This window comes from Drosophila yakuba, chromosome X (assembly GCF_016746365.2).
Source record: "Drosophila yakuba strain Tai18E2 chromosome X, Prin_Dyak_Tai18E2_2.1, whole genome shotgun sequence".
In the NCBI taxonomy this organism is placed as follows: domain Eukaryota; kingdom Metazoa; phylum Arthropoda; class Insecta; order Diptera; family Drosophilidae; genus Drosophila; species Drosophila yakuba.
In genome coordinates this window covers 9,867,241-9,891,435 of record NC_052526.2, presented here as the reverse complement: position 1 = coordinate 9,891,435, position 24,195 = coordinate 9,867,241, and the positions used below count along the sequence as shown (strand labels likewise).

Here is a 24,195-nt window from a genome sequence, read left to right as displayed (position 1 = left end):
TGGCTGGGAATCCAAGTGCTTGCAATCCAAGTGAAAACTTCAAATACCATTGTATAGTTTAATTAGTTAATTATTTTTATTATTTGGCGGCTACTCATTAGCAAGGCCGCTGTGAAGGCGTGTCACAGGCAAGCAAAACGGGCCAAAACCATTGGGTTTTACTTTGGCTGCTGCTCTCGACAAGTTCAAATTGCATATTACATATTTACAAGTTGCTAGCGTTGCACATATACACTCACAGACATTGTACAGTTTGGGGTATATATATAATTAAATATATATATATATATAGAGCCAGATATATGCGGGACATACGTTTGCCAATACGGGCGACGATTGCACGTTTACAAGTTGGATTAAGTTATGCTAAAATTATTCAATAAAAAAACACGCGACAACATAAAGAGGCGACTATTCTACAACAATCAGGAGTCGCTGAGGATGTCTTTCAATATCGAGCTGGAGTTGCGTGTGGGCGCAAATTCGTTGGAGCCCATGGCCAGCGACTGTGGTGAGCCACCCACTGGCGGTGTGCCTGGAGCCGCAGGATCCTGCTGACTTGCTGCTGGTGTCGCCGTTGCAAATGGTGCTGCCGGCGGAAGATGGGCTGAGTTGGCAGACGTGGAGGTGGCGGTGGCGATGGCACCGGTTGACGTGGCTGCATCCATCTGACCCGTCATGCTCAGGAGCGTGGGCCGCGATTGCGCCTGCGGCTGTGACTCCTGCTCCAGGAATTGAACGAAGGCCTGCACCAGGTTATCATTGCCACGCGAAGATCCTGTTGGATAAATACGGATTTCAGATACGAACTTGGCGCTTAACTCGAAATGGTGGCTTACCTGCTCCCGCAGCTGGGGCGGTACCGCCACCGAGAATGGCGCCCAGCCAGCTGCTTTGCTGCTTATTGAGTCCCACCTTGTCCGCCTCCTGGGCATTGAAGTCCAGCACAGAGGAGATCATGCGCAGCACCTGTTGCTTATCCCCCGCATGTCCACTGACCACATAGCCGATGAGCAGACTCTTGATCAGGCTCTTGTCAATCTTGTCCGTCTGGCTGCTCTCGCTGCTGCTGAGCCGCTGCTCCAGCTGGCCATTCGCCTCCTTCAGGCTCTCCACTGGGCACGAGAAAGGGAGAAAATATGGAGCAGGATTAGTAACCGGAATTGGGCTAAAATATGTTGAATTAAAGAGGCATGGGCAAGTGAGTGGAACTTGGAGGAAGGCACATCCGTGTGTTGGAGAAGGGCGCGCGCGTGGTTTTTTAGTCATGCGGTTAGTGCGATCCGTGCACGGCGTAGTATGACATAAGTACTGGTTGTTGGATTTAAGGCACACCAGTACCTGATGTAATACTCAACCGTACAGACGCTGCTCCTTCGTACAGGCGATCCTTCACTGCGTCGCGGCAAAGGTTCCCTACTCGTTGGATTGCTCTGCTCCGATGGCTCGCCTAGAGTCTACTGGTCAGTGTTGGTGATTGATTCTGCTCTCAGCTGGCTGGGTTTTGGAACGCAGACGGGGCAAGTTCGCTCAAATGCAAATTTAAAGATTTAAAAATACACAAAAAAAAAAAAAATCAAAATAACAAACTAAAAAAAAGGGAGAGAGAACAAGGGGATACGACAACGGAAACAGATCAGACAGCATATCCAAACGATATTTAGAGGCATAGGGATAGATACGTACAGAGATATATAAATATATATTTATATATGTATATGCAAAATGCAGACATGCAGATTAGGTAAAGGCGGTAGATATATATATAGGCTATACATAAGGTGTGTACATAATAATGTGGCATATGCCGCAGTCTCGAGCAATCTCCAATTGCAAAGTGAGTGCGTCAAATGGCTCAAACCGCTCACATTTACAAATTGAGATTATTCAATGCTGCAGATACAATTGGTACTGGTTTTTATACCCGTTACTCGTAGAGTAAAAGGGTATACTAGATTCGTTGAAAAGTATGTAACAGGCAGAAGGAAGCGTTTCCGACCATATAAAGTATATATATTCTTGATCAGGATCAATAGCCGAGTCGATTTGGCCATGTCCGTCTGTCCGTCCGTCTGTCCGTCTGTCCGTCTGTCCGTCTGTCCGTCTGTCCGTCTGTCCGTCCGTCTGTCTGTCCGTATGAACGTCGAGATCTCAGGAACTACAAAAGCTAGAAAGTTGAGACTAAGCACACAGACTCCCGAGACATAGACGCAGCGCAAGTTTGTCGATTCATGTTGCCACGCCCACTCTAACGCCCACAAACCGCCCAAAACTGCGACGCCCACACTTTTGAAAAATGTTTTAATATTTTTTCATTTTTGTATTGGTCTTGTAAACTTCTATCGATTTGCAAAAAAACTTTTTGCCACGCCCACTCTAACGCCCACAAACCGCCCAAAACTGCCACGCCCACACTTTTGAAAAATGTTTTAATATTTTTTCATTTTTGTATTGGTCTTGAAAATTTCTATCGATTTGCAAAAAATCTTTTTGCCACGCCCACTCTAACGCCCACAAACCGCCCAAAACTGCCACGCCCACACTTTTGAAAAATGTTTTAATATTTTTTCATTTTTGTATTGGTCTTGAAAATTTCTATCGATTTGCAAAAATCTTTTTGCCACGCCCACTCTAACGCCCACAAACCGCCAAAAACTGTCCTTCGCACATACACTAGCTGAGTAACGGGTATCAGATAGTCGGGGAACTCGACTATAGCGTTCTCTCTTGTTTTTGTATTATTTTCTTTTTTTCTTTTCTTTTTTTTGGTACGGATTACGGGTTACGAATTACGGATAACGGATGGTACGGTTTACGGTTTATACGGTTTATAGAGTACAGAGTTTCTTGTCCCTGGATGTGTATTGTGTTCAAAACGCTCATATTCATAGCTTGTACACAATCATAATTAAATTATAATCAAAATAAGTCAAATAATAATAGGTGCCAAAGATACATTTAAAGTAAGCAGCGGTCAACAACAAATACGGGTTTCAGTAATTACGGGTGGGGCAACAAGGGGTTAAAGCTTCAAATACTCTACTTTAAAGTGCGGTTTCAAAAATGCACGTGTTCAGATAAATACAAATTACTAAATAAATAGCTATTCAAGCACTTAATTGATTTTGTATTTTTCTGACACATTATCAAGCGTGTTTTGCACAACATTAAAACAACATGAAGATCTAAAGATACAAATCACAGATACTCGAACTTAAGGCTACACAAAATATGTTCTAATTAGTTCACAACATCAAAGGCGCCTGGTTGGGATTGTTTTCAGTGTACTTCTGGTTGTACTCCCCGGTTTTTGCGTGTGGTTTTGGTGGTGCAACATTAATGGGTTACTAAAAGTGACTACTTTTGGGGAGTATTACTTTTTTGGAGGTTTGGTTTACTTCAGCAGTTTGTGACGGACGCAAAAGCGGACAAATTAGTTTGGTTTACCTGTGGTGAGGTGAGCAGTTAACAGCCAATACAGATTTTCATTTGCCACGTGCCGTAGGTGCGATCTAACGAGTTTACATTTTTATTGAGTTCCCTTCTTTTTTCTTTTTTTTTTTGTATTTTTGTGGTACTTTTCTGTGTGGTTATTTATATTCAAATTTATGTTGATTGTTTTTTGTGGTGTTTGGTTTCGGTTGGTTGCGCTTATGGTGATCAAATGCAATTCAAAAAAGTCGATACCAACTGAAATTCCGAGTGTTTCATATTTAGGCTTAGCTCCCAGAATTACCAGCTGATATTTACCTTTGAGAATCGTGTAAGGTGACACTTTTCTCTGTTTTTTTTTTTTTTTTTTCAATCTTTACATTAATTACTATGTATTACTTTCCTTTAGCAAAAACACACACTGGCATACTTTCTCTCTCATTCCAAAACGTAAATAATTTGCAGTATTTTCTAAACGCTCAGTTTCCCAGTTTTATGCGTGACTTAGTGGGTATAATTTCGATTAGGGTGCAACACCGTGTGGGTTAAGAACATGCCGGGAATCCCGGAGGTGCTTCAACAGGTTTTTGGGTTAGTCAAATCGATCGGGGATGCGTAAGCACACAGTGGGGAGCCCCACAACCACCAGCTGCTCCGCTGGCACTCACCTTCATCCCGCAGCACGGCGATCGTCTGCTGTCCAGCCTCTAGTTGATCCGAGAGCCGGGCGGCGGCTCGCAATCCCTGATTGGCCTCCGCCAGCTGCTGCTGCAGGCCGCTCATCTCCAGCTGGAGCTGACCCTGCCGGTCCAACTGGGTCTGCATCTCGCGGCGTATCCTCTGCGTGGCCATTTCGATGTCGTGATCCTTGTCTGGAATGGCAGCCCGGATTAGTCCTCATCGAGAATGTGCTTTAAATGTGTGTGTGCTCTTACCGTTTTGGAACTGCTCCAGGGCGCACTGCAGATTGGTCAGCGCCGCCTGCTGCTTCAGCTCCCGATCCTCGTACTGGCCCAGTTTGGCCAACAGCTCATCCCGCTGCTGCTGGAGCAGGGCGTGCTGCGCCTGCAGCGTCTCCGCCTGCTGATTCGCACGGATGCTGAGGTGGATAATTAAAAAAGAACATAAGTGATGAGGGAAATTCGAAGAAGTGCTCATTGGAATTTTAGATAGGTTGGTGCTCTAGGTTTTTGCATTTTTTCAAGTAACTTAATAAACTGCATTTACTTTCACATCCAAATTGCAATCTACGCTTTTCCCAAGCACAGTTCTATTACATTCTGAATGCATTCATCTAATTAGTTTAATAACACACAGCCAGTTCTCAATAAAGTAATCGAGTTCGCAAAATCTAAACTTCGAAATAAATTAATTATTAAAAACGCCCTTCTCCCCTTTCAATTAGCAACTGGAGTGAAGCCCAGAGCAGAAAAGGACTCTTATGCAAGAGCTTCCATGTGACGATATCCAAGCAGCTCGAAATTGATTTGCCAGCTGGCGATAAGACGAGCTGCCAGGCATGCGGAAATATGGATGGCAATTTGCATGGTCCGATTCCGCCGGCGGCGGTGGGATGCAGTGGGTGAAATGGCAATGGCAATTGGAATTGGAAGTGGAATCGTGTGGGAACATGTGGCGAATGCAATTAGCCAGCTTCGATCGCTTATCGCCGGTGTGACGAATATATCAGCCAATCATCACCAAGGCAACCAAGGTGACCCCCCGGCTGTAACGTGTGCTTGTTTCCTACCTGGCCGATGTGTACGCCGTACTGGACTTGGACACCTGCTGCTCGAGGATCGCTTGACGGGAGCGCGACTCGTCCAGATCGCGCTGCAGCTCCACGGTTTCCTGGGTGTGCAACTCCTCGATCTCCAGGAGATGGGCACGCAAACGCTCCAGATCTCGCAGCGCGCTGGCCTGCTGCTCCTGGGATTCCGCCTGCTGTTGCTGCAGGAGTCGCTGGTTGGTCTGCTCCGTCAGCAGATTCGTGGTGAGTATGTCGGACTTCTCCTTGAGGAAGCCGACCTGATCCTGCAGCTTCTCGCGCTCCTTGGCCAGCTCCTTCACCTGCTGCTCGAAGGGCTGCAGTCGCTGGATTTCCGCATAGTACTGCGTGTTCTCCTGGTGCTTTTGCTGCAGCACCTTGATCAGCTCGTTCTTCTCCTGCGCCAAGCCATCGATGGTCTGCTGGAGTTGCTGGCTCTCATCGGCTGCTTGCTGGCCCTGTAGTTGTGATTCTAGGGTTTGGATTTGGGATTCCTTGGCCTGAAGCTGCTCCTCCTTGGCCAGGACTTGCTCTTCATTTGCCCGAAGTGTCTCGTGTAATTTTTCCAGTTCAGCTTGGTCTAGCTGCATTTGCTGCTCCTTGGCCAGCAGCTGATCCTCAAGCTCGTGAAGTCGGCTTGCCTGATCGGAGTTCATGCCAGATTCCTGCTCCTTGTTAAGGAGTTGCTCCTGCAAGGTTGTCCTTTCCTCGTTAGCTTCCTGCAACTGCTGTTGGATCTCCGCCAGCTGAGCTTCCTTGACTGTTAGCCTCTCCTGGCACTCTCTCAATTGATTGGTCGTCTCGGACAGCTCCTTCTTGATCATGGTGATCTGTTGATTCTGGTCGACTTCCATGAGCTCCTTTTGCTGCTCCAGTTTGTCCTGCAGCTGGAGCAGTTCTCTTAGCTTCTCCTGATCGGCTTGCAGCTGATTTTGGAGATTGGCTACCTGGATTTTGTGCTGATCCTGACTGATCTTCAGCTGAACGGATTTCTCATCTAGATCCTGCCTAACCGAGGCTAATTGCTCCTCCAGCTCCATTAGATCCACTTCCTTGCGTTGTAATGTTTCCCGCAGGTGTGAGAGTTCTTCCAATTTCTTTTGATCTGACGCGTTTTGCTGCTGCTGTTTGGTCAGCTGTTCTGCATTCTTTTCCAGCAGTTTGGTGCTATTGTCCAGTTCCGCGTTGGCGGTGGTCAACTGCTCCTGCAACAGCAAGTATTCCTGCTCCTTCTGCTCGAGTTTGGCCAGCAACTCGCTATCCACAGGAGATTTTTCTGGACTAGATTTCAGTTTTGTTTCCATCAGCTGTTGGCTGGACAGAGAAGCCTCCAACTTCTGTCTGGCCTCCTCCAACTGGGCCTCCAGCTGGACAATCGTCTCCTCGTGATGCTCCTCAATGGTTTCCAGCTTGTTGCGCTTGTATTTGTCCAGTTCGTTGAGCAGCAGCTCATTGTTCTTCATCAGCTCATCGCACTGCAGGATATACTGCGAGATGTCCGCCTCGAGGGTCTTCTTTTCGTGCTCGCTGACCAGCTGCTGGTTCTGTACATCCTCCAGTCGCTGCTCCAACAGCTCCAGTCGGTGCCAGCGATCCTTAAGCGAGTTCCAGGCTCGCTCCAGCTTCTGCTGCGGAAACGAGCTGGCCAGACGATCCTCCATCTCGGCCTGGAGCAGCTCACGCAGCTTGTCCAGCTCGAAGGTGCCGTACTCGGTGTCCGCGTCGTCCAGATCCGTAATCTCCTGCTTCTCCTCGGCAATGGCCTGTCGGAACTTGGCCTGTGCTATGCTGGTACTCAGTTCCTGGCGCAGACGTTGGTTATCCTCGCGCAGAGCGCCCAGTTGCTCCTCCAGATCCTGGGCGTGACCCTCCTGCTCAGCCTCTGCGTGGAGCTTTAGCTCCTGATTCTGTACGGTCAGTTGCTGCAGGCGCAGCTGCAAATCCAGCTGAAGCTGCTCCTTCTCCGCCTCGCTGAGGCGCAAGCGCTTCTCCAATTCAACAAGCTGTTCACCCAGCAAGTTGATGCTCAGCTGCTTCTCCAGCTGAGCATCCTGCAGTTGGGTATTGGTGAGTGTCAGCTCCGAGATTTGTGATTCTAGGGAGACGAGACGATCGCGCAGCTTCTCCTTGGAGGGCGGTGACGTGACATCGGCATCTGGATCGCGATCTGAGCCAGAAGCGGAGCCAGAGCCCGTGGCATCTGCCTGGCGCACCACAATGAACTCATCCTCGCTGTGCTTACCCGTGGAGGAGCTATTCGATGACGACTCCGAGGTCTTCTTCTCCTTGGCCTGCCGAGATTCCTCCAGATCCTTGAGCAGCCGTTCGCGCTCCGTTTCCGCCAGGCGTACGCGTTCGATGAGCTCGGCGGTGTCCTGGCGACGTTTGTCTAGCAGCTCTCGCATCTCGTTTAGCTCAGCCTCCTGCTGCTCCACCTTCCGCTGCAGCTCCTCCTGCTGCTCCTTGGCGACTGAGGACGTCTGCCGCAGTTCGTCCAACTGCTTTTGCTGCCTGGCATTGGCCAGTTCGTGCTCCACCAGGCGATCCGCCTGCAACTGCTTGAGATTCGCCACCTGACCCGCCAGCTGCGTCTTGTGCTCCAGCACATCCTGCATGGCCAGCTCATGCTGCGAGTCCAGCTCCTCCAGCGAGGCATTCAGCTGTGCATTGAGCTGCTCCAGCTCCGCAATGCGTTCGTTTAGCCGCACCACATCGTTGTTTCCCAGTGCGATGTCCACGAGGCCGGACTCCTTGTCTTTCGTCGCCGCATCGCCTGATCCTGCGCCTGATCCAGCACCCTTCTCGTCGCCTCCATCGGGCTCCCAGCACCAGCTGTCCTCCACATTGGACTCCTCATTCTGCTGCTGTGCGAGAAAAAGAGGGAAGTGGGGAAAACACAAATATTAACTAGTGTCGCAACTAAATTAAGGTAATTTTGTTATAAGTTTTAGTCTCAGATAGTTAACTAGTTACAAAAAAAGGGGATTCATAAATCTTTCTGAAATGCTTGCAAGTTTTGGAAGGTAATGCAAATTACTACATATCTTATTGAATAGCTACTAAAATAGCTGATTTTCAATTGGCTGGCTGATTGGCACAGCACAGAGCTCGTTATATCCTAGCCGCCAATCGCAATCTTCTGGCACCTTTTGCGCATGCGTCGCCGACTTGGTCACCCGCAGCCACCCAGCTCCCCTCCCCCCGTTGGCTCATTAGCAAACCAGGTCAATTGGCAGACGCTAATGGAGGGGGCGGAGAGGGGGCAGTGGGTGGTGGAGGTGGTGGAGGTGATGGAGGTGGAGGTGGGACGACAGGTGCAAGTACCGCCGGCAAAAAAGGCAGAGAAGGCAGCGCGTGAGACATGCGCGCGTTAATGAGTTTATGGATGAGTTGAGCAAAGATGGCTGCCCTCTGCCGACTGCGACGCTGGCAACCCTAGCGATAAGGTCCCAGCAACGAAATCCCCATAAAACCCATGACGAGACCGCTTAGCGGGCGCCAACAAAATGGCAGCGGTCGTAAAAACAAAAAAAAAAAAACAAAAAATGGGTTAAATAAAATTAACAACGACGACGAGCAACGGGAAACGGGCCACGAAATAAATATTTGAAAATAAAATAAAAAATATGGCAAGCTAATTAAAATTACCTCAAACGGCATGCATGTGTCTATGCACACATCTCTCTGCTTTTACGGCGATGAATCACAATGGTTCGCCTTTGCCAGCCATTTGAATAGGCTTAGTGATTTGGCATACAGTTTCGCTAATGATAACCAATATAACTGCTACTAATGAGTGCTGAGATAAGAGATACGAACAAATTACTAAAAAAAAAACAAAAAAAAGCAACAGGTATTGTATAAACTAACTTGGTATTACCATATACTGTAGTATCTACTGTACTGTAGTACTACTATCTGAACTTAGCTGATAACCATCCTTGGGAAATGAATATTTTAGTAACATCTCTTTATCTTAATATGGGGTTTAATATGCTGATTAAAGTGTTTGATGCCAGAGCGAATATACCCATATTCCTTTGAATAAAATTAAAGAGTAAACAAAGCCAAGCAGTCCTGAGAGGAAACTACCAGAAATACCATTCCCACACTCGGAACTCGACTCGAAACTCGGACTTGTGATATTCATATGCCTGTGCCTCTGTGTATATATATTCACTTATATAGCCGCCGATCCGCGTTTGTTTGCTCGGCCGGCATTCCGCTTCCACTTCATGGGTGTGTAATTATACCCTCTCGGCCCGGTTAGGGTATCGAAAACGCCGAAAAGACACTTGTGCAAACTGGGTTATCAACATGAGCAGTCTGCGGAGAATCGAGAACAGAGAATCGAGAATGGAGAGTAAAGAATTGAGAACGGAGAACATGGCTGCCATGTAGTTTGGGTGTGAAATAACACTTGTGTTTTGTTAACAAATATTGGAAATATTATTCACGCTCGTCGCAGCCGCAATATTAAAGGCAGCATTTGTGCCACCGATCGCGACGATCCATCCACAATGCAATCGATCATCGATTCGTGTCGTGCCACACAAATGATACGATATGATATCATATATAATCTGGACGCCTATATGGGCAGGTCGTATAGAAAGATATATGGTCGCGCAGAGACAAACGCACTGAGTGTAGGCCATAAAAAACGAGAGCGAACCCACCGAAAATTCCCGATGCGATAAGATAAAATGGTGGTGTTTTCACAAGGCTTAAGCAACAGGTTGTCGACGATGTTCGGGTTTTCTTATGGTTTCTCTGCTTTTCTCCGGCTTTCTCGGGGTTTCTCGAAGGGAGCGGTATGCTTCGCATAGCAACCGGAAGTTAGCAAGAAATAGTTTCGCAATTCATACTTCCCAAATAAAATAGCACACAAATGTGTCACGCAATGAAAAAAAAATACAGCTGAAATTCGATAGCGCCAATCTAAGCTTTAGTGTACAGCAAAGTCCTATTTAAAGCTGAATGAATAGCGTTGTATGACTATTTCAACCTTGGTATATTTACGGTGAAAGTTCTCTTGAAATGGAGCTTCTAAGAAATAAACCCTTATTGCCAAAAATCCAAGTTTTAAAATAGCTTTTTAAAAACCCAATTTCACCGGGTGCTCTAAAGAACTCGATTCCCCCTGAATATTTCCTTGCAATTGAACTTGATAACGCTGCACACTACTCTATGACTTTCTAGTTTTTCGAGTCAGGTTTGCTGAAGAAAGGGTATTTGTGTACATGTGCATGGCAAAGGCGAAAAGTGTGCAATTACCGGGAAGTGTAAACAAATGTGCGCGGAGTATTGCTCGATCAATATTAATTTGAATCGCTTTCGCTTTAGTCATGCCACCCCACTGACGTCTGCTGCCAGAGCCCAGCGATTCCTTATCTTATCGGGGCCATGCCATGCCACCAAGATATCCGCAGTTCTCCCCATTCTCCTGACAGTGGGATTTCGTACTTTGTTTATAAATAAACATTAACCGATTGCCGCGAAAGGGTGGCGTGCTTTATTTTCCCCCGAGGGAACGGCCCTCCAACTCAATTATGTATATGCGATTATACGATCCGATTGCAGCAGTATGTTACTTCCACTCCTGATTCTCGTCTAGGATCCCGCAATCCGAGCCGGGGGATTCGGAATTTGGATTCGAAACGGAGCTTATCAGAATGTGCTCCAGTTTTGGGCCATTTGTGGATTTCTGGATTTCTGGATTTGTGGATATGTGCATTTCGGTTTGTGGTGTTCATTTCTGTGCTCTCGTCATTTTGCAGCGAAATTCAAACACTGACGGCGATACCGGGAATTCTGTGTCAGCAAATCCCAGATTTCCGAGGGTCCCACAAATCACTCAAATCACTGGCAACAATGCTGAGCTAAGTTCTTCGCTATTTAAAACTCTAAGAGTCACTGAACAATGGACTATTAGATTACAGAACGAATACCGTCTGCTTTGAATTGAGCAAATTAAATGTATGAAATTACTGTCATTTTGATAGGGTAATGGAGAAATGAAATCTTTTGTGACTGCCTGATAGCAACATAATCGAAAGTGACAAATTATTAGATGGCCGAAACAATGACGATAAGAACTAACTCAATTAGGCTGCTCCACCTTGATACGGAAACCCATGGAAACCTATGGAAAGTTTCAAATGCTTATCTGCGGAATTCCAATCCCCATTCCGTTCCAATTCGAATTCGATTTTGGCCAGACTGTAGTGTATATCATTCTGCATTGATGACTCTACGAAAACGTGCTCTTCTCGTGATGACACAATCTCAAGTGGTTTCACAAAGAACATGTACATATGTAGCTGTGCTAGACAATTTATGGTGTTTTAGCCAAGAAGATTTATAACCAAGTTCGAAATACAGACTTAACAATCTTGGGCAAGTAGAGAAGCTTTTTTGACAGATTTACTAATCCTTTACTGAAGAAATAATTCAATTTAAACAGAGCTGTTCGTATGGGAAATTAAACGTTTTCATAGTGGAATAGAGTTGTACAAAGTAATTCTGTATTTAAATGCCACTCTACATTTCACACTTTGGAACACTTTATTTTTCGCCATGTTTTCGCAATTTGAGTTCGGCCAAATGAGTAATAATAAACACAATAATTTAGTGTATGCAGTGCAATAAAAACCAAGAGGAAATTACATAGTTAATAAGAGGAGATGTCAAGATGCGACAAAAGTCGAAAGTCAAGGCGGGCTTAAACGAAAAAAAAAGCGCGAGATGTGGCTAAAAAGGCGAGGAATAACTCAAGTTAGCTCAAGTTAAAGCCAAGTCACTCTACGACTAGCTCCGTCTCCCTCTCTCTCACTCTCTCTCTCTGTGGCCCCCCACCCTGACCCCCTGAAGCACCCGGCTGGCCCCCGAAGTTAATGGGCATTATTAACTGACGGCAACAATTACATTTAGCAACAACTTACAGTTTTTTACTCGTCAGCTGAGCGGCGATTTTCAATTTCGATTTGGCAGCTGGGCAGTAAATTCTGCCTTGAAATTATTTTCCGCTTTTCTCAATATTTTCAGTTTCAATTTGTTCATTCAGCTATTCCGTTCCGTACTTCACAAGCAAAAACAAATCAAAAAAATAATAAACGCTTTTGTTCGCAAAAAAAAAAAATAGAATAAAACAAGAGTCAAATGTAAATCAACTTTTCACTTAATTACGCGATGCAATTTAAAGGCAACGATAGGATAAACTTAGTTCTGTTTTTAGGATATGTATGTTTACTTCAAACTGTATAATGGGCTTTCGGTTTCGAGGGGGTGGCAACGCCACACCGGCGCGAGCAGCGACTGCAAACGAGGCGGCGGCGGCGGAGGAGCGATAATACCGGTACGTCCGATCCGCTGAGCGAACGATCGACGAGTGATCGCTGCGTGCAGTGCGCCGCGGGAAATAGCGACCGGCGATCGCATGCGACGGAACTGCAGCCGAAGCCGCACACGAAGCCAGAGCCGAAGTCAGCGAGCCGAACACACGAAGCCCGGCACGAAGCGCCATCGACGCCGGAGTGAGATGGCAGACGGCAGGCGGCGAGGGAGCGAGCGAAAGAGAGGCCACATGGCGCGAACAAGGATCATCATACCTTCGAACGAGCTAACGAACTCAAGTGAAGTGGGAACTATTAAAACAGTTTGAAGTTCTAGTTCTCTTAACTGATAACTGATATATGATATAAAGGATTCTCTGTGTTCATAGCTAGACTAATATAAATATTATATAGAACTACACTCGTTATATCGCTTTAATATCAATTTTATTATCTGAGAGCTTTCAAAAACATATTGCCAGCATATCAAATTACAGCACGTCATGTTAGAGTTTCACATCATTATATGATAGGCGTTTTCGCGTTTGAATTATATTTTTATGGCTTGGTAACCATGACATTACAGATACCACTTCATATAATTCAAAACTGTGGGGTAAAAGCAACACGTTGTTGAGTTTGGTGAGCTAGGTTCCCATTTTCAAAATAGTATAAAGTTCAAAGGACATGACCCCTCAGTTGATAAGCCCCACCCAACGCGACTGTGATTCATAACTCTGATTCATGTGAAAGGTACAAAAACAGAGATAAAGACCGATCTGGGTGGGGAGATAGCACCGACGGGGTTAATGGATAAAATGGAAAGACATTTATCATGGCAGCCGTACATAACCTCACTCGGTGAGTTGGATGGTGGGTACATGGGTATTCTCGTACATGGATTTGGATATACTCATATGTATTTATATGTGTGTGTATGGCGATATGCACACGTAGCTAGCCAGCAACTTCGACTTGCTCTCCATTTCAAAACTCAAATAATGCGCGTCGGCTATTTAACTTGAAATTAAGCGACGTTTGTTGTTGTTTTTATTTATTTTCTTTCGTTTTTTTTTTCCTTCTTTTTTTTTGTTGTTTAAAGAATTGTTAATGTGTGTGTGTTAGTGTGTGCGCGATGGTGTAGTTGTCGCTATTGTTGTTGTACCGCTGGAGACGGCTTTATTTGCTTATTTTGCTCATTTTGTTTGTTCTCAGCGCTCTGTGTTGTGTGCTCTCTGCTGTCCGCTCTCCGGTCGCCTCAGTCGTCTGTACCGCCGCTGCCGCTGCCGCCCCGCCCCCCACCGTCCTACCGCCCCTCTGCCGACGCTGCACCGTCGGCGGAGTACACCTACAATCGGACAACTCTATAATGACCTTTTAACTCTGCACTTATGAAACCGATATTCTAAGTAAGGAAAAAGGTGTTGCATCACATAGTTTTGAACTCGGTTCTAAATTCCATAATAGAGGAGTATTTGCATCTGTAAAGTATGAAAATATTTCCCAGCTCAAGACACTTCACTGTATTTGTTGGGGTCTCCTAAGTTGCCCCCCATTTCTGTTCCTTTTGGGAGAGCGCAGAGATAGCAAGTTGTTAAAAGAAAACAAATAAGCCGTTGGAAAAAAGGTTTGGCTTAGAAAGGGATGGCAGGATGCGACATAAAGCTGGCCACATAGACATTAACATTAACATTAATATTAACATTAACATTACGTGCCATCCAGATAACCAGCAGAGTTTCCTCGCTTTTCCAAGTGATGAAGTGATGATGAAAAACGACACCCGACGCGTGTAGTTTCATCTTTTGGCTGTGCCAGCACAATTCCAAGCACAATTTTTCGGCTATATCGTTTGGTATATATGGTATATGGTATATGGTATATGGTATATGGCATACGGTATATGATATAATATGATATTATATGGTATATGGGGAGGGGGGTTCTAGTGGTTCCATATGGCCACGTCGTTGACTTTAAGCGGGCTGTTGTTACTGTTCTGTTTCTGTTTCAGTTGCTGTTTTCAGTGTTTCTGTTTCTGTTTCAGTATTTGTTACTGGCGCAATCGAGCGTCTGTGTTTAATTAGCAGATAAAAATACAGTCAACCCATGAAGGTAGAAATACACACAGCACACACAGCCGTCTAGACCCCGAGCCCCATAGAGGCCATCTCTTTCGCACCTTTTTGGTTCGGCCAGGAAAGGGGGTTACGAGGGGAAGGGGACGCGGGGTGGCACACTATCAATGCTCGGTGATATATGTATGTATGTACACATATTTGTAGCAAATGTAGATATATGCCATTATATACTGGCAGCAAACACGTTGCAGGCGTTAATTAGTTTTGGGGGCTTTTCTTTTATCAGCAATGGGAGGGAAAAAAAGCAACTGTAACAACAGCACAACAATGCGCAACACAACACCAACACACACTCGCAAACACACTCAAACACACACTCGAACACACACATTGGTGTACGCTTTTCAAATGCATTTCGTTCGGTTGCGAGTGCAAAGCGAATCGCTCAAAGGGGGGACCCTTGTACTTAGCTTCCTTGTTCCACGTCCATATCAATCGGGCGTGCAAGTTAACAGTGGCGTTAACATGCGTTAAGTACAGTACCCCCGCCCCTTTACAGTGACCCCCTCCTCGTACCACCACCTCTTCACACCTCTCAAAAGTCAGCGTCTTTGTGGCGCCAATTGTTTAGATCGATTGTATAATAAATTCTTCCTCGCATCGAATTCGGTTGCATCTTCGAATCTTTTCGAATTTTAGCGGGGCAATATGTCGCAGAGAAGCCCATTTATAGGGCGGAAATAATAGAGAGCACTACGTATTGAGGCCACACAAACGCAGCCAGAACAGGGGCGTAACCAAAGGGGGTGGGAATGTCCTTATATCAAGGGAACTGTGGTCTTAGAATTAGTCTAGTCAATATGCCATTATTAATAGATAATACAATGTATGGGCAGAGCTAACTTATGTAAGAATACAACATGCAATGATACAAGATACAAGGATAAAACATGTAAAGATACAAGATACACTCTGCCACATCATTGAAAACGATCTGTGCACATAGAAACATAGCATATCGATTCATAACTGAAAAGCGGTCAAATAAACTAGGTTAAATACCCCACCAAGAGTGGGTCCAACTACACCGCTGCCTTAAGCAGATACAAGATGCTAACGAACTGCAAAGATAATAAATATTTAAATTGTATTTTATTTGCACACGTTCGATCAATATGTGGAAAACACGGTACCAGCACAACACAAAAGGCGCTACGTGCATAAGTTTAAGAAAGCGGTCACCGACGGAGGAATAGAGAAAGATGCGGCTGGAGACCCAGATGTGGATGCCGAATGGCGGATACGGATGCGATTCATAGACGGATCGATGACGACAGCACCAAGCTCTGACGTCGCCCAACCAACTCGATCTGGAGCAGCTCGGATCGGATCAAATCGGATCGGATCGTATCGAGATCGGGATCGGGATCGGAATCGGAATCGAGATCGGCTAAGAAGTCGCTGAAGAACGTGGTAAATGGGCAGAGCATGCCACATACATAGCACTTGGAGATCGGCAATCGACGGTCGGCTAGGTGCGAGTCTCTCCGGATGGGTAGATACTAGTTACCTGGCAACGGCAACGGATACGTTCGAAATGGAAATGGACATAGAGATAGATAGATAGAGATGGAGATGAAGATGAAGACCGAACCGCCGGCTGTTTCTTGTGTTGGCATTCATTTAACACGTTGCTGTTAAAATTCAGACAAAACAAGAAATCAAATTCAAATAACGCGCTTCAATTCGGTCGCACAGGCGGTTCACTTCGTTACCGTTCCATTTAAGATGCAAAGATGCACACCTCGACCATAGACGCGAATATACATATATATATAGTATATATATATATATACATACACACGGCTACACTCAAAGATGGAGTTGAGACTGAAGATACAGATACAGTTGCGAGCAACTGGAGTTCAAGAAGAGATCGTAGTTCCGATTAGGAGCTCGGATACTTGAAAGCTTACGTTCAGATATATCTTGTTGTTATAACAAACTTTCGATCACTTCTCCACAAGATATTGTATAGATATTTTCAAATTATTCACGGGCTTCACTCATTCCATTTTAAATTTTAGATTTTATAGATCATAAATATATTCGAGCATCTAATTTTTTGTTGCTACGCTGCAATTGTTCTCGTTTTGAGCCAACCAAGATCCCTTTAACGATAACTAAGTGAAAATGCAAATAGGAAAATTACTTTTCTTGTACGCAAACAAGTCCCATTTCCATTTAAGCAAGAGCAAACACAGTAGGTTTTTTTTAGGAATATTAATGCTTATCGTAGTTGAAAAATTACCCAAAATGTGTTTGAATAAATAATTTGGAACGCAATTTTGGAGTGGAATGGAAGCTTAGTTAAAATTATAAAACAAACAAAATTATTTGTAAAAACTAAGATAAATAGTAAGATAAAATATGTAATATTAAAATACATTTTAATACAGGGGTTTTGAAAGACAATTGCAAATTATATTTATGAGAGAAACTACAGACTTCCTCAGCCTTCTGCAACCTTCAAATAAAAGTGTTGGAAAAGTCGGCTGTGGAAATGGAAAATGGAAAATGGCTAATTGGAAAATGCCAAGAGTGGCGGGGAAATCGCTGCGTTCGTTCGCTCAATTTGTTCGACTATTTTATGGACTATGGGCCATTTGGGCGTTCTAGTTTTTAGTTTTTTTTTGTTCTTCTTGTTTTTGGTTTTTTGTTAGTTATTTTAATTTTCTTTCTGTTTTTTGTTGTTTTTTTGTGGTCGTTTTTTAGTTAGCAGTTTTTAGTTTCGTGGTTTGAAATTTATACACTTTGTTGTTGCTGCATTTTGTGGCTTCTGCCTTGGCGTACAGGTGAACATATTTCTATTTTGGCGTCGTCGTCGTTCGTTGGTCGCCAGTCGCAAGTCGCCAGTGTTTATGCAACAGCGCGACTTGCCAATAAAAATCGCCGAAACGCAGCGCAGCCCCCTTCCATTTTTGCCACTTTTCCACATTTCCGCGACCCCCTTTCGATTGCCACAGTAGTTTTCCAGTGCAAAAACTCTGGGCCATAAATATATGGATGCTTAAATTTCGTCATTTACGGCCCGACTGGCCTGCAAACGAAAAATCTTTTCATAATTTAATGCTTATTAGCATTTGTTCGCCACTCAGCCAGATTTTTCACTGCGGATTCAAATGGGCTCTGTTTTTGTGGACATGGGGGGTGTGGGTGGTGTGCTTTGTAATTGCTAAAAAAAAGGGGGAGGTGGGGGGAAACGTAGCCATATACACCTGACCCAGAGCCACCAGCCAGCAGCCAGCAGCTAGCAGCGTTTTGTCAACGTGGCCCAGAGGAAGGTTATGTGAATAGAGCTAAAGTATTTCTTTAGCCTCAGACAATGCGAGTACGAGGCCATCGCCAATCCGGCAATCAGGCAATCCGTCAATCGGGCAATCCGTCAATCCTCGATATAAATCAGCCAAAAGAATGCCACAAATCTGCCAGAACATGGCGATTTGCGAGCGAGCAGCTTGCGTGACAAATGCATTTTGGCCAATTTCGATAACTGAGCTTCAGGGCATAGGCGTTGGCAGGAACTAAGGGGATTTGGTTGTTTCAGTATGGAGCTCTATAGAAGATCTATATGCATTCCATATGTATCCCCAAGTTTCATAAAAAGTGCATTACTTATAACAATTATCGCAGTTGAAATGGTTAAATAAGGATATGCCTTGAAAACAGCTTCCTACATGGTGATGGCAACCCTGTCAGGTGTTTTTTTTTCCATCAATCCTTTCCCCATTATACAATCCCCCTGGAGGAGCACCCCTGTGCCCAGCGCCACAGTTCTGCATGTGCATCTGATGACTGAGATCTCAGGAGGTGGTTCCAAACACATGCAATTACAGGCGAAGGTTAAACGCCACGCCAATTGAGCAACTCACTGGTGGCCATGGCAACTCTGGCAAATGAATAGCAGCTGTAGCAGCAGCAGCCCCCCTCGACAGCAACAGCAACAACGTTTAGGCCTCAAAAACTGACTCGGCTCGTTAGAAGCACGCGAAGCTAAATGGAAACGGAAATGGACGTGGTTTGTGGATATGTGGATGTGTGGATGTGTGGATATGTGGATGTGGATTTCGATGTGGAAGTGGAAGTGACTGAGAACGAGAATGAGTTGGAAGCTGAAACTAAAGTCCCCATTCACAGGCAGCAAATTGATTTGGACCAAGACTTTTGCTGCGTACCAGACCCCCGCATTGTTCGTATTATTATACTCTTTCAGAAGGTATTCCCTCTATCAGAATAATGGGTGCAATGATAGTGGGAACAGACTGTTTTTCTATTTAGACTGATATCTTCTTGATAGAAATAATAATAATAGAATAAGCACACTCTAAATTACTTTTCAATTGATAGCCAAGTTGCGGAGAGAGCATTTTCAGCTGCGGTGCTTAAAAGGCCACCTCATTTTCTAGCTCATTTTCCATTTTCCACGTTCTGCCGTTGCCGTTGGAGTTGGAGTTTTTCGAAGTTGTTGGTGGCAGTTAGTGAAAATTGGCCGCTCGCTTCGTTGATTGTTTATAGGAACCCACGGGCAGCCGAACAATGTCAGTCATCAGCAACAACAAATGTTATTAAATAATTGCAGGTCTCCACTGACAGCAACAGCAACAGCAACAACAGCAACAACAGCAACAACAGCAACAACAACAACGCAGCAGCAACTTAAACTGCAACTGCAACTGCACTTAGCGACATGCAACGTTTGACATCCCATTGGCCGTGGGTCAGTTGCTAGAAACTGGAGTCGAATGCGGTGGTTGGTGGGTGGTGGTTGATGGGTGGTTTGGTGGGTGACTGGGTGGCTGGGCGACGACAGCAACTGCACAAAAATGCCAGGCACTCCACTCCGTTGAGACGAAAAACCAACAAAACAAAATGTCATTCTCATTCGTGCTTGAATACAACAACACTGGATAAATGCATTATCATCATCATCATCATCATCAGCATCATCGGCATCAGCATCAGCATCATAGCTGAATGATTTCGCTGACCACAAGCACAACTTTAAACAATAGTTACTACCGCTTATTAAATACATTTTTGAAAAAAAATATGACAAATTTCAGTGGATTTCTATGGACAAAGAGTTACCCTAGCAATGGTAAATTCGATTTTAATAGGTTCAGAGATGTTGCCCATCATATATCCTAATATATGTATAATCTTTAAGCGTCATCTTTGTTTCGAACCCCAATCGGAATCATGCCATATTCCACCAATTGTGGCTCGTTCGGCTCTAAATATTATGTGGATCACTTGCGCTACACATAGAGGTAATCTAAAGCATTTATGCCTTCAAAAAATGAATATAAACTAAAGAGTAATCATTTAAATCAATTGCAAGGCAATGGTATGCATTTTATCTGGAAATATTCGCCTTTTTTGTGATGAATGCAACTCATTAGCTATCAGGAAGCTACATAGCTCCACCAATTAGTTGATTCTGGACCCCAATGCAAAACATGCCATTTCCAATTTGAGGGGGTTTTGAAGGGAAAGGGGTAGGGCGAAGTAGGAATGAAAACGTTTAGAATGATGACATATCGGACACGGAGCACTCGCGATCCGTGGCCAATGGGGAAATGGGGAAATGACGCCCACAGTCGCCCGATTATTAAGTAGAATGTGGAGGATGGCGGCAAGGGGGCTTTTCAGGTAAACTGAGGTAGTAACAAGTGCAGCTGGGACACATTTGACACAGTTTGGCCGAGCGTAACAAACCGCGTTTATCAAATGGAACTCGATTCGGTTTCGGTTTCGCTCTGGCTCTTGACGGTTGACGTGTCCAAAATCAAATATATGTAATATAGAAAAAAAAATGGAGCAACTGCCCAACGGACCACCTGAACATCCCCCACCACCCACTGACCCAGGCAGGTGAGCCAACCAAGCGGCCAATCAGCATTTCCGCTCTAATGAAATCTGTGCAAGATGAACGCCATCAGCAGAGGAGTTCTATGATATGTACTATAATTACGATTATTATGCACATGGAGCGCAACATTCGATATACATAAATACGGAAAACTGATTAAGGAACATATATATGCAGTGAATTCAAAACGTATAGCTACAATTTTAAAAACACTGCGCGTTTCCGGTGCTCGTTGCCATTGAGTGGCGCCATCTGTTGCTCGATATTTGGTTGAAGCTAAGATGTGATGATACATTACAAAGCTATTTGTTAATCAACTTTTTGTGCTTAAATGGCAATAAAGGTTTCATATTTGTAATATATTTATACAATGAATACAAAAACTCAAACATGTTTGCCTAAATAAACTGTCTTTTGAACAATGGACTTTTGTAAAAATATCTCCCCTAATTTGGCATTTACCCCAATTTTTGTAGCTCATTATCAACGCCAAATGCGTGTCGAGGGTTTTTGGGTTTTAATTCCTCAGCGAAAATCACCAAATCATTGCGCTTTGAAATTTGACAATTAGACTAATTTGCCTCTTGCATATGGAAATGAACACAAAAAACTACACACCATCTATGGAAGTTTCAACTCACCCAGAATAAATAGCGAAAAAGTACACACCAGAACACACACGAAAAAAAAAAACTGCAGTCGTCGCGAGACTTCCGGCAATAAAAAATGAATGCAAAGAACAAACAAAAAAAAATGTTAAGAAAAATTGACCCTCTTTTTGAGGAAAAATGTCACACGATTTTCAAATGCAAATCGCGTTTGTATTGCGTTTTTCTTTTCTTTTTTTTTGTAGTTTTTCAGGCCAAAACTGAGCACAAGAATGAAACTGAGTAGGAATTAACACTTTATGCGGGCCTACGTGAATCGATCACACGGAACCGAATGAGTGCCAGCCAGCAGGTGAACCGGGCTTTTATAGGCCCCCGGATCCAGCGATTCGAGCCAACCAACCCCTCGATCCTGGCCAGCTTGGCCCGGATAAGATAACCCGAGCATGGTGCCATGCCATGCAGATGTCCCAAATGCCCGCCTAATGGGGATGATAATGGTTGGCAGGAGCAGATTGCCATATCCACGGACGAGGAGGAGGAGGAGGAGGAGGAGGAGTAGCAGTAGTAGTGGTGGAGGTGGTGGAGGTGGGTCATGAGGGATGTGAAAAATGGGAATGGGGATGAGGGCACACTTATCGCCGCTCGCCTGGCGCAATTATGCAAAACAATATGGTGACCCAACTATCGATCCAAAAGATAGCGATTGATAGTACATGCGAGATAGCAAAAATCTGGGAAAACATATACCCATAAATATAGAAAACAAAAAAGAAGAACTTTCAAGCCATCGAAATCATAGCTAACACAAGAAGATGCAGATTACAAATAGAAGACTTGAGAAACCATATATCAAAATGTAATTAACAAAAGGACACAAAAACAGATCAAAATCGACGATGAAACATATATCAGATTTCCATATCGCCTACTGTTCAGTTGCGATAAGAAAAGAGTATATACGGTTTATCTATGAATACTAAATGATGCAATTTTCCCTTATAATTTATGTTCCGTATATTTGATAGGAACTCTCATTTTTACATATTCGATTAGCTAATCGAAAACCAATATAAAACATGAGTAATGATGGCCTAAACTAGTGAGATCAATTTACCAATTTAAGCTGCAAACAAAATGCAGATTTAGAGCACATAAAATTGGGCTAATCAAAAGAGCACGTTTAATAAACATGAATTAATTTAATCGTTCATAAAAATAGGTAATATTGGACTCTTGTTACAATCTCCTGTATTTCTGTATGCAGGACATGTATTATTTTTTTTAAACAGTTCAACAGGGTTCAAAGCGCGCTTTTTGTTTATTTAAGCGACTATGAGAGATAAGAACTTAATTTTTTCAATCTCAGGTACAGTTGTGCTTCAGATAGATCTGCAGCCCATAAGTGATACCAAATAGCTCCAGCACCAACCCCGTAACACTGCAGTTTCAGCACTTGGGGTTGCGCTGTATAGTATAGTATAGTATAGTATAGAAACTTGCCTAATCAGAAATAATTCGGTAAATTGAACAAGCAGTTGACGAATGGAGGGCAGCGATAGGGTTAACAGCACGCCCAGATAAGGCCAACAGGCATATGGGGTAATCGAAAAGGAGTCCAGGGATTTATGACAGTCAGCCAGGTAAATACCACTGAATGTGAAATCAAATAGAAGTTTCATAATTTCGTTTTCTAATGGATGCGCTGACTGCACGCGAAAAAAGGTAAATGGATACCAAATGTAAAATCAGTTTAACTATATATTTATTTAGAAAGTAAATAAATTCGCATAAGGTAGCGAAAACTGAAGCTTAAGCCAGTAACATTGCAATCGAGAACTTGTCTGATGTGGAACACCTTTAACATAAAACGATTTGAAGATGAAAACTAGTTGGCGACACGGAAATCCCCGAGTTCAAGCGATTTGTATTCATGCCAAGAAAAATTACCATATGACATTGCATCTATTTTTCTCTCTCTGTGGACGACACAATGTGGCATCAGGTAAAATCGAGAATCGCAGATAAAACTAGGGTAGTGCCGACTCCTAGCTTATCGCAGTTTAAATATTAATTCAGGGATATGTGGCCAAAAGCGAAACAGAGAGAGCGAGAGCTGGGCTTATCGCTTATTTGAAAGATAAAGCCGGGCAAACACCACTCCACCCTGGAGTGCAATGTTTCCTGGAAGACGGAGTGGGCACCGGATGTGGCATTGTGGCATGGCCATGTGGGGGCCAGCTGCAGGTCCCACGGATCAAACATCACTTACCAAATGCGGTTCCCGCGAAGCTGATGTGCTGGCTGCCAGTTTGGATTCCTGTTTCTGCTTGCTTTTGGCCAGTTCCCGGCGCAGGGCGGCAATCTGAAAAGGGTAATCGGGTGGCCATTAGTGCAGAAGCCGCAAAAGTGCCTATGAGTTGGCGTTACCTCACGATCCTTCTCCTCGCAACGCCTATCCAGCTGCTCCTTTTGCTCCTGGGTATCCGCCAGCAGTTCCAGGGCTGTCTTAGCCTGCTGCTCGGCCTCTTGGGCGCTAGCACCGCCTGCTCGATGTCCCTCATACTCCAAGTCGCCGGGTCCTGCCGTTTCGGCCAGAACTTCCTGGGCCAGATTGGTTAGTTGGCCCTTCAGCTGGCTGAGACTGCTGTTCAGCCACGACATCTTCGCTGCTCTGTTCTGGGCAGCGTGGGTGGATGGGGGGCGTGGCTCTGCTCGTCGAGATCACTCCGTTTTTGGCTAGCTAATCGCGAACTTCGGATGAAGTTTGCTTAGTTTTTTGGAAACGATACTTTTTTTTTTGCGTGGCAGTGGCACAAACTCAAGCTGATTTCTATACTTCGTTCCACAATTGAAATTCAATTTGGTTGTTTGTTTTGATCAAAAATGTGCAAGCTTTGTATGCTTTTGTTTGTGTTTTAGTAGTATTATTTCTGTTATTTATTATTATTTTTATTATTATTTTGTGATATGGTATCGATATCCGACGTCCTATCGTCAGCTGATTTTGTTATTGTTATTGTTATTGTTTTTGGTCAGC

At 44.4% G+C, this 24,195-nt stretch overlaps 1 protein-coding gene across 2 annotated transcripts; it reads right to left on the bottom strand.

The window, feature by feature from the left end:
- Window positions 1-52: 52 nt before the first annotated feature.
- Window positions 53-24,142, bottom strand: LOC6524836 (thyroid receptor-interacting protein 11). 2 transcript variants are annotated; one of them, XM_039377434.2, is made up of 7 exons: window positions 23,586-24,142; window positions 23,428-23,520; window positions 5,183-8,064; window positions 4,368-4,531; window positions 4,101-4,304; window positions 840-1,115; window positions 53-778 (listed from the first exon to the last, which is right to left on the bottom strand). In XM_039377434.2, the coding sequence occupies exons 1-7, from the start codon at window positions 23,817-23,819 to the stop codon at window positions 426-428; spliced, it is 4,206 nt and encodes a 1,401-aa protein (XP_039233368.1). In that variant the 5' UTR covers window positions 23,820-24,142; the 3' UTR covers window positions 53-425. The 2 variants fall into 2 exon arrangements, with proteins under 2 accessions (XP_039233368.1, XP_039233369.1); XM_039377435.2 differs by having other exon boundaries at window positions 5,183-8,061.
- Window positions 24,143-24,195: the final 53 nt, after the last annotated feature.

Bases quoted from the DNA above. Each gene is read 5' to 3' on its own strand.
- LOC6524836 (XM_039377434.2), bottom strand. From the start codon at position 23,819: ATGTCGTGGCTGAACAGCAGTCTCAGCCAGCTGAAGGGCCAACTAACC. The intron at 23,521-23,585 runs GTAACGCCAACT...TACCCTTTTCAG, and splicing joins GCGAGGAGAAGGATCGTGAG to ATTGCCGCCCTGCGCCGGGA. The intron at 1,116-4,100 runs GTGAGTGCCAGC...TCTCGTGCCCAG, and splicing joins CGCCGTGCTGCGGGATGAAG to TGGAGAGCCTGAAGGAGGCG.